The 12,210-nt window shown below is 44.8% G+C and overlaps 1 protein-coding gene across 1 annotated transcript; it reads right to left on the bottom strand.

Annotated features, from left to right (window-relative positions):
- Positions 1–1,920: 1,920 nt before the first annotated feature.
- AAMDC (adipogenesis associated, Mth938 domain containing) lies at positions 1,921–8,276 on the bottom strand. The gene is made up of 3 exons (XM_010013697.1): positions 8,145–8,276; positions 3,130–3,225; positions 1,921–2,061 (listed from the first exon to the last, which is right to left on the bottom strand). Exons 1-3 carry the CDS (start codon positions 8,274–8,276, stop codon positions 1,921–1,923), a joined length of 369 nt encoding a protein of 122 aa, XP_010011999.1.
- Between the last annotated feature and the right edge of the window lie 3,934 nt (positions 8,277–12,210).

Below are 12,210 nucleotides of genomic sequence, written 5' to 3' on the forward strand. Positions count from 1 at the left end.
GTTCAAGCCATTCCCCTTGGCCTGTCCCTACATCCCTTGCCCAAAGCCCCTCTCCAGGTCTCCTGGAGCCCCTTTAGGCTCTGGAGCTGCTCTAAGGTGTCCCCTTCAGGAGCCTTCTCTTCTCCAGCTGCCCCAGCCCAGCTCTCTCAGCCTGGCTCCAGAGCAGAGCTGCTCCAGCCCTCGCAGCAGCTCCAGGGCCTCCTCTGGCCTCGCTCCAACAGCTCCATGTCCCTCTTGTGCTGTTGCCCCAGGGCTGGAGGAGAAAGACCATGTGTTTGCTCAGTCTCTAACACTGTAATGTGCATACTGTGGTACTTACTTAAAAACTGGCACTGTCTGCTCAGTATAAGACTTACTTACAAAGTCTCTTCCTAGTTAAGGCCCAAAAAAGCTCATGAAATAATACAAATATCTCACCATGATCAAGAAAGTCAAACCACCCCTCCTAGAAGAGAACAAAATCTAATGCAAAAAGTCTTCACACACAGTGGATTGGCAGGACCTGAGTCTCCAGCATTCCCTCGGGATGGCTACAAGTGGAGGTGATTCACCTATTTCACACCATAAAAGTTAAGCAGAAAAATACCACAGCAGTTCTGATGACTGTGGTACCAGCTGCTGTGTCAGAGAATGCAGCTGCAGCTGGAAGAGCAGCTCTGGCTGGTTTAGGTGAGATGCCTCAAATGCAGCTGCACTAACAGAATATTGCTGTCATTAGGAGCTTGCAAGATAAAAGCTTCCCCTTACTTTCCCTCTGCTTTGTATTTGAGCAGATAAAAGGGTTGAAATGATTACTAGAGCAAATAAACAGAAGAAAAACAGAGGATTTTGTGAAGGGTTATTCCTGGGGCTCAGGAAGGTCTTTGCATTCTCATACCAGTCTAAGCCTCTCTCTGCTACTGTTGGGAGAGCTCCAAGTGCCTCAGGCCATTAGTGTCACCTTTGTGCTTTCATTAACAGACTTCATATGCACAGCTCGAGAATTAGGGAGCCTGGTGGGGAAAAAAATACCTACAGGAGAGAACTTGTCTATTAATAGAAGCCCACCAAGAACAGCAGCCAAGAGAACGTTCAAGTTCCAGCAGAATAACCTGCTTGTTGGCACAAGGTTGAAATCCTCAGCTACCCATGACCAGTAAGAATTCCCACATCTTGCTAGCATTCCCACAGCTTGCTAGCAGCAATTTAGGCTGATTTCCTAAAGATCAACATCTGCTGGTGGTTGCAAACTCTTGTGAGAAATCCTCCTGGTGATTTTAAGCATATAAGGACTTTTGAAGGGATATGCATTGTACAACTCAAAAGCATTTTCCTATTCATTGTTAGGATTAAGGCCCAAATTTGATGTTTATTCCCTGTAAACTTTATTTTTTATTCCCTTTTCAGGTTCAATGTAAAATCTTAGTGTTAAATTATGTGATACTCCGGAATTAGCCAACATTCTGACTGAAGTCACCAGCAGGAAGCAAAGTTGTATGTCCTGGGTTTACTTTTTGTTTTGTTTTATCTTAGTTATATGAAGTTTTACCTTCATTTCTGCCACTTGGTTGTACCTATCAGCTATCCTATGGCTGCATTCCAGTAGCCAATAATGTAATTTTGGGCCATTTCCTAATAAAAGTATTCAAAACTTAGTATTTTAATTTACCAAACAGGTGAAAAGTAACCAGAATATGACAGTGTTCAGATTAGATCAGCCTCAAGAATGTAAGGAAATGGTTCAATAATTCAGTTCATTAACAACCCCCTTAGTAAGCACTTGATTTTGTTTCAATCTAATCAACTGCACTTGCATTGTAGCTTATCAGGGCACAAACACCTTGGCATGGAAATCCACACTCTGCTGCCTGGAAGTTGATGCAGTGGAGGGATGTGCCTGTGAGCTGTGTGGTCAAGGAAGGCAGAAGGAGCTGCCAGGAGTCAGCAGGTTGAATGGAAGACCCCCCCTACTTTGACACCCTGTGCAGCCAGGGTGTTGTACTGCTCCACAGCCTTCTCTGTTTGCAACACCAACACATCGATCCCGTTTTTCTTCAGATAGTCCACAGTGGATGCTGGAACCTCAGAAGAGAAAAGGAAATGGGTAAAGCAAGTAAAGCTTACATTGTAAAGCTTAAAAATAAAAGATACTGATGCCATTTATTAGTAGATACATCTAAGTAACTTATAGTAGCCAAACTGATAATATAGAATCCCAGAGTGGTTTGTGTTGGAAAGGACCTTAAATCTCACCCAGTGCCAACCCCCTGCCACGGGCAGGGACACCTTCCACTAGAGCAGGTTGCTCCAAGCCCCTGTGTCCAACCTGGCCTTGAACACTGCCAGGGATGGGGCAGCCACAGCTTCTCTGGGCACCCTGTGCCAGCGCCTCAGCACCCTCCCAGGGAAGAACTTCTGCCTTAGATCCAACCTAAATCTCTTTTGTTTCAGTTTGAACCCATCACCCCTTGTCCTACACTACAGTCCCTGATGAAGATATTTTTAAGACTGATTTAATTCTCTTTTTCTCTTCAATAAGACTACTTCTGTATACACACACCTCCCATCTCTCCTTCGCATAGTTTAAAATAAATGCCAGTATTGAAAGGTTGGACCAGATGATCCTTGAGGTCCTGTCCAACCTGGCATTCTGTGATTAAAATGTAGCCCTTTCTTACCAAAGTAAATAGAACTGGAGCTAAAGGTACGATTAATCTCAATAAGGTGTTACTCACCTCATCAAAACTAAAGAATGGCTTCTCCTGAAGCTCAAACTAGCTACAGAAACTCAGAAGTGCTATCTGCTGGAGTGAGTAATGAAATGACCTCATTAACAAAGTCTTTACAGCAGGCCAGAGTTCATGACCTGTTAGAAGAGGGTGAGTAATGACATTTTAAGAAATTCTCCTCGTTTAAATTCCTCCTGTAGCAGAACATAAACCTGGTTTACTGTTTCACATTGATGCTAACACAGAGGATCTCAAATGATGTTTCTTTCAGGACAAAGGGACTCCAGGGAAGAGCTCAGTGATGCCAATTCAGCAACCTGCATTTTTCTCCTCTTTGTAAAGCATCATAGATTTCTTTTTCCCCCGATCAGAGGGAACACAAACAGTTCTGGTTCACGTTTCTCACAGCACACAGGCCTACCTGCAACGCCTCACTCATGCCACGACCAATCACCACAGTTTTAACACCCTTCTTGACAACTTCTTCAAGGTCAGCTGGTTGCACTCCTGGAGAATGCTAAGAGCCAGGGAGAAAAACAACAGTTTGTATTGACAGCATCAACCAGGTGAGCTCCATCTATTTCTTTTGAAACTGTCCACAGAGTAGCAGCATAAATTAGCAGTGCCAAAACGTACCACAACCCTCTTTTCTTCATACACACAGCAGATAACACTGGTAATTAAAAAAGGTATTTTATATGCAGATGATGGATGATAGTTAATCAACTGATGGCAATATTAAAATACTTTATTAAACAGGTAAAAATAAAAAAAAGATGCATTACATGCTTCTAAAATACATGGAGCTGTTGGAGCGAGGCCAAAGGAGGCCCCGGAGCTGCTGCGAGGGCTGGAGCAGCTCTGCTCTGGAGCCAGGCTCAGAGAGCTGGGCTGGGGCAGCTGGAGAAGAGAAGGCTCCTCAAGGGGACACCTTAGAGCAGCTCCAGTGCCTAAAGGGGCTCCCGGGGACCTGGAGAGGGGCTTTGGACAAGGGATGGAGGGACAGGCCAAGGGGAATGGCTTGACCCTGCCAGAGGGGAGATTGAGATGAGCTCTGAGGCAGAAGCTCTTCCCTGTGAGGGTGCTGAGGCGCTGGCACAGGGGGCCCAGAGAAGCTGTGGCTGCCCCATCCCTGGCAGTGGTCAAGGCCAGGTTGGACACAGGGGCTTGGAGCAACCTGCTCTAGTGGAAGGTGTCCCTGCCCATGGCAGGGGTTGGGACTGGATGACCTTTAAGGTCCCTTCCAACACAAACCACTCTGATTCTGTGATTTTAGTCTAAGAACGAGCATTTTATAAATGTTAAAAGTTAGAGTGAAATCAATAAATTGCAAATTAATGCTGTTTTCAAATGAACAAAATCTTACTGTAATACTGTCTCAAGCCAAACTGTCTTCATTTTAATTACAAAGAGCTCCTCAGATAATTAAAATGATAAAATGATTTCCTTGTTTACTTTGCAAATCTCATTTACCAGTGAGGACTGGAATACATTATCTTCATTTCCCAGTTTCAAGCTCTGCACCATTCTTAATTTGGAGAAAAGAATATTTGAAACCAAACTCCTCAAAGACAAAAAGAGCTTTAGGAGTGTGTTGACTGAAGGTTTTAAAGTACACCCATTTACTACTACTTTAAACACAGGAATCCACAAATACACCTGTAATGTTAATATAAAACTTATATTATGTCCCAGTAATTCTCCTCCTGGATTCAAGTTTTATGTCTCTCTCTGTGGCCAAGAGTAAGATACTGCACAACCTGTGCTAGAATTTAGCCCCTCTTTGGCTGCATTGTTTTTAAATACCACTCCCACCTCCTTTTTTTTTAGTAGGATTCTTATGTTCTTTTAGAGAACTGAGATGAGTTTCACACCTGAAGAAGGTAATGCCATGGTGGACTTCTGGAGAATGTTATTTTAATGCTTTATCCCTTATACTTTCAGAAAATACTCCATACTTCCAATGAATTATGGTCAAAGCACCAGCTTAACAACTGGTTTGATGCCCCATTTGCAAGCTTTGCTCTTTGATGTTCTTGTCTCCTATTCTTTTTCCCCTGCCCAAGTCTTCAGCAGCTGATGCTGCAGCTTCACACAAGGTGTCAGAATTGTCTCCTCAGCCCTACCTCTGCCTCAGCTTGCAGAACAGAGCAAGTGAGACTTCTGAAGCTGAAACACACACAAGAGGTCTTCAAGTTGCAGGTGGGGGAAACTTTCCATGGCAGAGTGCAACTTCAAAGGAATGGATTAAACTTACCCCGCAAGAAAGTCTTTAGCCTGGATGGTATCTGGAATTTCAGCAACAGAGGTGGTTTGCTTTTATGGTTCTCTAAGTTAATAGAGTATCTCATAGAATCAACTAGGTTGGAAAAGACCTTTAGGATCATCATGTTGGAAGGGACCCATAAGGATCATTGAGTCCAACACCCAGCTTCTCACAGGGCTACCTAACACTAAACCATATGACTAAGAGTATTGTCCAGACACTCCTTGAGCACTAACAGGCTTGGGGCCATGACCACTTCCCGGGGAGCCTGTTCCAGTGTCCACCCACCCTCTCATTAAAGAGCCTTTTCCTAAAGGCCAACCCGAACTCCCCCTGATACAGCTTGACTCCATTTCCTTGTGTCCTACTGCTGGTCATCAAAGAGATCAGCACCTCCCTCTTTGCTGCTCTTCTTGAGGAGGCTGAGGACTGTGATTAGGTCACCCATCAGCCTTCTCTTCTCCAAGCTCAACAGCCAAGTGACCTCAGCCACTCCTCCCAAGACTTTCCCTCCGGGCTTTTCAGCATCTTGGTTGCCCTCCTCTGGACACAGTCTAATAGTTTGATGTCCTTCTTACACTGAGGCACCCAAAACCACACACAACACTCGAGGTGGGGCTGCACCAATGCAGCATGGAGTGAGAGAATCAGCTCTCTCAACTGGCTTGCTATGCTGTGCTTGATGCACCCCAGGACACAGCTGGCCAGCCCAAAAGCTGTGTCCTCCTTAGCCCATTCACATCTGATAGCCAGATGAATAGAATGCAGAGGTCACTTCAATCCACAGAGCATTCCCAGACCAAATCTTTGCAAGTACATGTTTGTGACAGAACAGGACGTGCTTTTCCTTTGGGGTTTTTTTTAAAGTAGGCTCAAAACTTGGACAAAAAGAAAGGAATGTTTTACTGCAATTGCAGAGTAATTAGATTGCTGGGGAAGGTTTGTGTCACATAAGTACTCCTGAGACACTGAAGCCATGGAACAAAAGGATTTTCTTTGGTTACACAAGACACACTGATGTGGGGGCTTCCATTTGTTTTGTAGGAAACATGTAACATGATGGAATAAATGTATCCTTGTCGATTGGGCAGCTGGAGGGGGAGAGGCAGGGCAGCAGAATTCCTTGCCTCTTTTGTTCTCCGGCTTCCTACTCTGTTCTCCCATGGTGGCAGGAGTGCAGCCAGCCAGGGAGGCTGCCTTCCATTCCCAAGCGTTAAGGCTGTAAGAACTCTCAGTGCTGTTACAGAACCTTGCAGAGCCAGTTATGTGATGAAAGCATTACATACCAGACAGCAGCCTGACAGCAGAGGACGAAAGGAAGCAATTCATTTCCAGCTGGAGTGTGGGACATGACCAGCACTGCTTTGTTTCCCCAGCTTCAGCTCTACTTACCCCCAGGAAAAGCATGCTCAATGCAAACAGATGCACTATATAGTCTACCATAAAGAAACATGCAGAAAATGCATCTGGTGAATCCTGCTATTTCCAGTGCTGACTGGATTAACTTTGTACAGTTCTGCTTGAGTTGGAGATGAAGTCTGGAAAAGCTTAGCTCTATTCTTATAGTGGTTGCTAGCTATTCATGCTTAAACCACATCACCTAACTCCTCATAGCTGCAAAAGGATAGAACTGACCTAAAGCAGGATACAAGATAAGGCAAAACCTAAATGGGTCCTTGTTACTTCCTCATTATATAAAAAGGATTCCAGAAAACCCAAATAACTAAACTGTTTTGTTTTTCTCCTCCAATTTTAGTTTAACATAGACTCATTTTTCCTGTTTCAGTTGGAGGACTTCTCTAAAGACTTTCATGGACTTAAAGCTTTTAACTATGGACTAAAGCTTTTAACATGAAGATATCCCTTGTGAGAAACTTTAAAAAGAAAGCATGGCCTCCCAAGTGTGATACTTCAAAACCAAAGTATTCACGTGGTTGAAATGAGTATCAAAATGTGATTGAGGTAGGAGCTAGTTGGGAACTTTTCAGCTATCATCTCTGTTCTGCTGCTGCAGTCATAGGTGCATATAAACCAGGAAACCACTGTCAAACAAGCAAGAAAGGACACTCAGCACACAACCCACCCACCTCCAGCCAGTGAGAACTTCATTCTTTTCTAGTCAGACCCTATAGGAATTACATTTTAAAAGGTCCTATGTGCAGCTATCTTTCTGCAAGGTACAGATACCTTTGCATGACAGTACTACCTTTTTCTGGATGTTACAAACTGCATAATGGAACTTTGACAGGTTAGCAAAGCTCTGTGCCCTCAAAGATTATAGATGAAGTTGCAAACCCAAAGGTTCTACCCTTGCGTTGTGTCAACATGAATTCAACAGAGCTGTGGACACAGGTGCTGGGTCTCAGACACGACTGGTATGTAGTCCTTTTGTGCTTTAACTTTTGCTTAGAAAACTTGGAATTCTTTTCCTAGCCAATACAGCTATCCTAGTGCAAGCCCTAATATACGGGGAGAATTACCAATATCCAGTTCCTAACACAATGGATGTTATCCCACATCTAAATCTGGAATGTCAATACTGTTCCATGTACTTTTATACCATTCTGACAGCATTTACAGATAAAGCTTAAAAATTGTGAGGGCCAGCACTTAGTATATGGCTACCAAGAGTGCTTAGCCAGACTGTGAGCTTTTCATGGCAAAACCAGTGTGTATGACACTGCAGCTGCATATTTTTGCTCTGGAATAAGCACAAGGGACCCCAAGGGAAAGGATATAAACTAAATCACATGCACTGTTGTCTTCCACACACACAGGGTCAGGTACTGGTGATTTCTTTTAACTTCACATAAATTTTTTCCTGCCTCACTCAAGACAACTTCTGGTTACACAGTCTGAAAGAGGCCATTGCCAGCAGCTGGCGACAACTGCACTCTTAACCCAACATGGAGTGGTGTTTGAGAGCTCGAAGGGGTGTGAGAGCTGCCTGCTGAGGGGAGCTGGGAGGACAGTTGCTGCACCATCACCTGCAGGACACTGTGCCTGGGGTCCTCCTTGGGCTCTTTGCAGAGTCATGTCTGAAACACACACTCGGTTCTTCCCAGGAAAAGCCTAACAGTTACATAAAAGCAAAAGGCAACTGGCAGAATCTCAGGCTGGAATTTTAACAACAGTTCTTTGGACTAGAGGGTAGTAACAAGCAAGCTTACATTAGTCCCAGTTTCTCGCCAGTCCCAGGTTCGGCTTCCTCCTGGCCAGACTTTGCAGTCCTTGTATGTTGTGGAGCAGCCTTTCACCTTCATCTGACCCCACGAAAGGGAAGCAATTTCAGGGGAAGACATCACAAAGTTGAACCAGAGTCTGGAAAAAGGATATGTTAATGCATAACATCAGGCTAACACATGCAGCATGTTAACATAACCAGAAGACTCTGTGCCTACCTCAAGGAGTTAGGAAGGAAATGCTATTACAGGCTTTATCCACATCATTTTGGGACAACAGAATTGAACTGAGGGTAATTTTGTGCAGGATTTGGGACAAATCATTTTACATGCTAAATCTGTGCAAGTATTGGGTGCTCAGCTTTTAAAACTATCAACAGGGATCAGGTTCCAGAATATCCTCTCACGTAGAACCATGTAAGCACAGACTCATTTGGGTTGGAAGGGACCTGGAAGCTCACCCAGTTCCAACCCCCTGCCACAGGCAGGGACACCCACTAGAGCAGGTTGCTCCAGGCCATCTGGGTTTCAATCTTTTCCCTAAACTGTACAATGAATATAATAATGTCCTAAAATATCTGAGAGACACCGTTTCTTTGGCTGCTTTGCTAATTAAAAGTGGTAAATGAGGTCAAACAAATCCCAATAAACCCAATGGAAAGGCCATGAACAAAACAATGGCACTGCCATATTGCTACAGCAAAGGAGACTTTCCAGCTGCCTTTCCCTTGTCACTCCTGGCAGAGACCAATGCCTCAGGACAGTTAAACAGCCAAATAATACATTTTCTAATGTCTGACCTCAACCTTCATTGTTTCAATTTAAACCCATTTTTCTCTAATCCTTTCTGTTGCTGACAAGAATAGCTTAATCCTTCTCTTTTCCACCATCTTTTGTTTCCTGAGGACTTAACTCTTTGTGTTTTTTCCTTTTAGATGAAATAAACTTCCCTTCAGTCATGTTTTCTAAATTTCTGCTTATTTTCTCCTTCCTTTTCCCCTGGCAGCCAACAACTGGCATGCGTCTTTGATGTGTGTTGCCTAGAACTAGATGGAGTGCTCCAGCTGAGGCCTTATCAGCGCTGCTAAAGACCAACTGCTTTTTGGTATTAAACAGAGTCATTTTGAGATCTCCATCACAGTCACAGCTGGGCACACATCAGACAGGGACTCAAAGCACCAGCTCACCCCACCGCGGAAGCTTATGCCCTCTTCACAGTCCCTCATATCACTGTGAGCTGATTGCTGCTGTGATTCTGCCAGCAGATGACAAGACAGGAGTTGCAGGGTGACACCCTGGAAATGCTTCTCAAGGGGAGAGTCACCTTTCCACCCTTCCGGTTCAAAAGGAAGGTGGTCTCAATTCCACATTACGATGAAAACTGGTTATTTCTGCAGTAAAAAAAGATCTGTTTCTGAATGATCCAGAAATTCTCCCTGGCTGATGTTTCCAGACATGGTTTCTCATCTTTTACTTTTTAATCATTGATATTCACATGGGAAAGAAACCAGGAATCAATCACAGAAACCCTGGTGGCAGAGATTAAAGAGCCCTCGCAAAACAGAAACCTTTGGCTTACCAGGGTTCCAGACCTCCTGGAAGCCTCCTTTTTCCTGTCTTGAACATGCTACAGCAAATCACAGCACAGCCACACAGGGGACACGCTCTCCTCAGATTGCCAGGAGAGGGTCTCAGTATCCCACTTCACATGACATAAAAGCACATTAGTTTGGATTCAGCACAAGAGTAAGTCTGCCAGAGATGATGCTTACACAGAATAGCTGCAGAGAAGAGATAGGATCCAGAGGGACATGGACTGGCTGGAAAGACAGGACTGTGTGAACCTCACGGAGTTCAACAAGGCCAAGTGCAAGGTCCTGACCCTGCATCAAGGCCAGGTTGGACACAGGGGCTTGGAGCAATCTGCTCTAGTGGAAGGTGTCCCTGCCCATGGCAGGGGTTGGAGCTGGAGGAGCTTTAAGGTCCCTTCCAACACAAACCAGGCTGGGATTCTTCCATCCCCTGCCAAACAGGCAAGCAGCCATGAGGGAGTGAAACTTGCTTGGATTCATGTATTCTGGCTTCCCTCACTGCACATCCACAATGCAATGGATTTAAACAAAGGTCTGTAAGACTTTTTTCCAAAAATCTGCTTGAAGGGAGATTATAGCAGAGAATAACCAGCTGCAATCAACCATCAACCAGAGTAAAGGTTGAATAAACTGCCCACAGCATGGCTCTGAAGAATGAAAATAACCTTTGCCTGCGCTGCTTTTGAGAGGGAACAGCAGAGTTAGACCTGGAGATTTGACATTGGTGAATGAACAGAAAAGCAACTAGAAATGTCAGCTTTCCCAATCCAAACGGTATCACAAGGCTGGAACTGCACAACCAAACACGCACGAATTGCAAACAGGAGAACAAGGTTTCACAGAATCCCAGCCTGGTTTGTGTTGGAAGAGACCTTAAAGCTCCTCCAGTTCCAACCCCCTGCCACGGGCAGGGACACCTTCCACTAGAGCAGGTTGCTCCAAGCCCCTGTGTCCAACCTGGCCTTGAACACTGCCAGGGATGGGGCAGCCACAGCTTCTCTGGGCACCCTGTGCCAGCGCCTCAGCACCCTCACAGGGAAGAGCTTCTGCCTAATCCATATTGTCTTTTCCAAACAGCACAAAAATAAGTAAATAGCAGAAACAGAGAAACAAAACCTAAAGCCTTAAATAAAAATTGTAATCTCAACTTATTTGCTATAATAGTGCAGAGAATATCAGTAACATGATCCAACCCTAACTAGTCTATGATTTTATGATTTGAATTAACTAGAGTATCTTGAATTGGAGTAAGAATGAACTTTTTATCTAGAACTTTGGGTATTCTGGACACAGAGCATGGTCCTGACATCAGCAAGAAGAAGGAAAGTGCTTCCCCAACAAATGATTTGGCTTTCTTAATTACTATGACAAATGTACAGCACCAAAACACGCACTACCACTTCAGATCAAAAGAGGCCACGAACTCTGTGACTCACAAGTATAAGCTAAAATAGCAATTTCTGTAAGCTGCACTAGTCCAAACACAAAGAGATGACGAGGAGGAAGGATTCAGGAAGCTGTAAGTAAAGCTGTAAGAGTTTAAATCACAGGAAATAAAGGAAGGAAAACTTAAAAGGAGGCAAAATACAAGTTTATGCAACGAGATTATACTGAAAGAAAGAAATGAAGCAGTGGCTGAAGAGAAAAACAGCTGAGAATGAAACAGAAACTTGAGATGAAGTGCAGTCGAGCAAGCAGGTGGATTTTAAAGTTGCCAACACACCCGTCTTTAGCGAGGGTAAATGTTGTTTCAAAGTGGCTCCCACCAGCAACAAATCAAGTATAAAAGGTGAACAACAGCAGCACACCAGGGGTTTTTACTGAGATACCGCAGAGGGAAGGAATGCTTCATAAAATCCAAGAGCAAGCTGAGATCAAAGAGCACAAAGGTGAAAGAGTAAGTCAGTATATGGCCAGTTTCAGACAGAACAACTGTAATGAATCCAAGACAACGTTAATTCCTCAGGGTCAGCAGGTGAAGGTGGGCAACTTCTCCTCAGCCATTTCAGGAGCAGTATAGCCGCTGCAGGAGCGGGTCGGGACTTTGTAACTGACAGCAGAACGGCAAGGAGAAAAGAGAAGTGAAGTTTAAACTGGGTAGGGAGGAGGTGAATACGAAGTTTAAGAACTAGGAGAACATTTTGCAGGAGCTCGGTAACCTAACGCTGCTGAGGAGCCGGGTGAAGGGGAGATCGCAGAGCATGGGGTGGCGGGAAGGGAAGAGAGCAGGATTTCACGAACTGGGCGGGAGGGGAAGAAAGGGGAAAAAAGCAGAGAACAGAGAGAAGTATCGGGGGGTGAGGAGGGCACAACCGCAAGCACGGAAGGGGTTGCCGGTGGCGAGCGGCACGGCTTTCAGACATCCCCAGCACACCACGAAACGAGGCCCCACCGCCCCAGCCCTCTCGCTAACAGCGAGCGGCTCCACAGCGCCGGCGGGAGCAGGAGACGAGCCGCCCCTA

Source organism: Nestor notabilis, unplaced genomic scaffold (genome assembly GCF_000696875.1).
Source record: "Nestor notabilis isolate BGI_N333 unplaced genomic scaffold, ASM69687v1 scaffold5214, whole genome shotgun sequence".
Taxonomy (NCBI): Eukaryota; Metazoa; Chordata; class Aves; order Psittaciformes; family Psittacidae; genus Nestor; species Nestor notabilis.

Coding starts and splice junctions, on each gene's coding strand:
- AAMDC (XM_010013697.1), bottom strand. CDS start 8,276: ATGTCTTCCCCTGAAATTGCTTCCCTTTCGTGGGGTCAGATGAAGGTG. Junction 3,226..8,144: donor GGCGAGAAACTGGGACTAAT/GTAAGCTTGCTT, acceptor CCTGGCTCTTAG/CATTCTCCAGGAGTGCAACC. Junction 2,062..3,129: donor GCATGAGTGAGGCGTTGCAG/GTAGGCCTGTGT, acceptor TTCTCTTCTGAG/GTTCCAGCATCCACTGTGGA.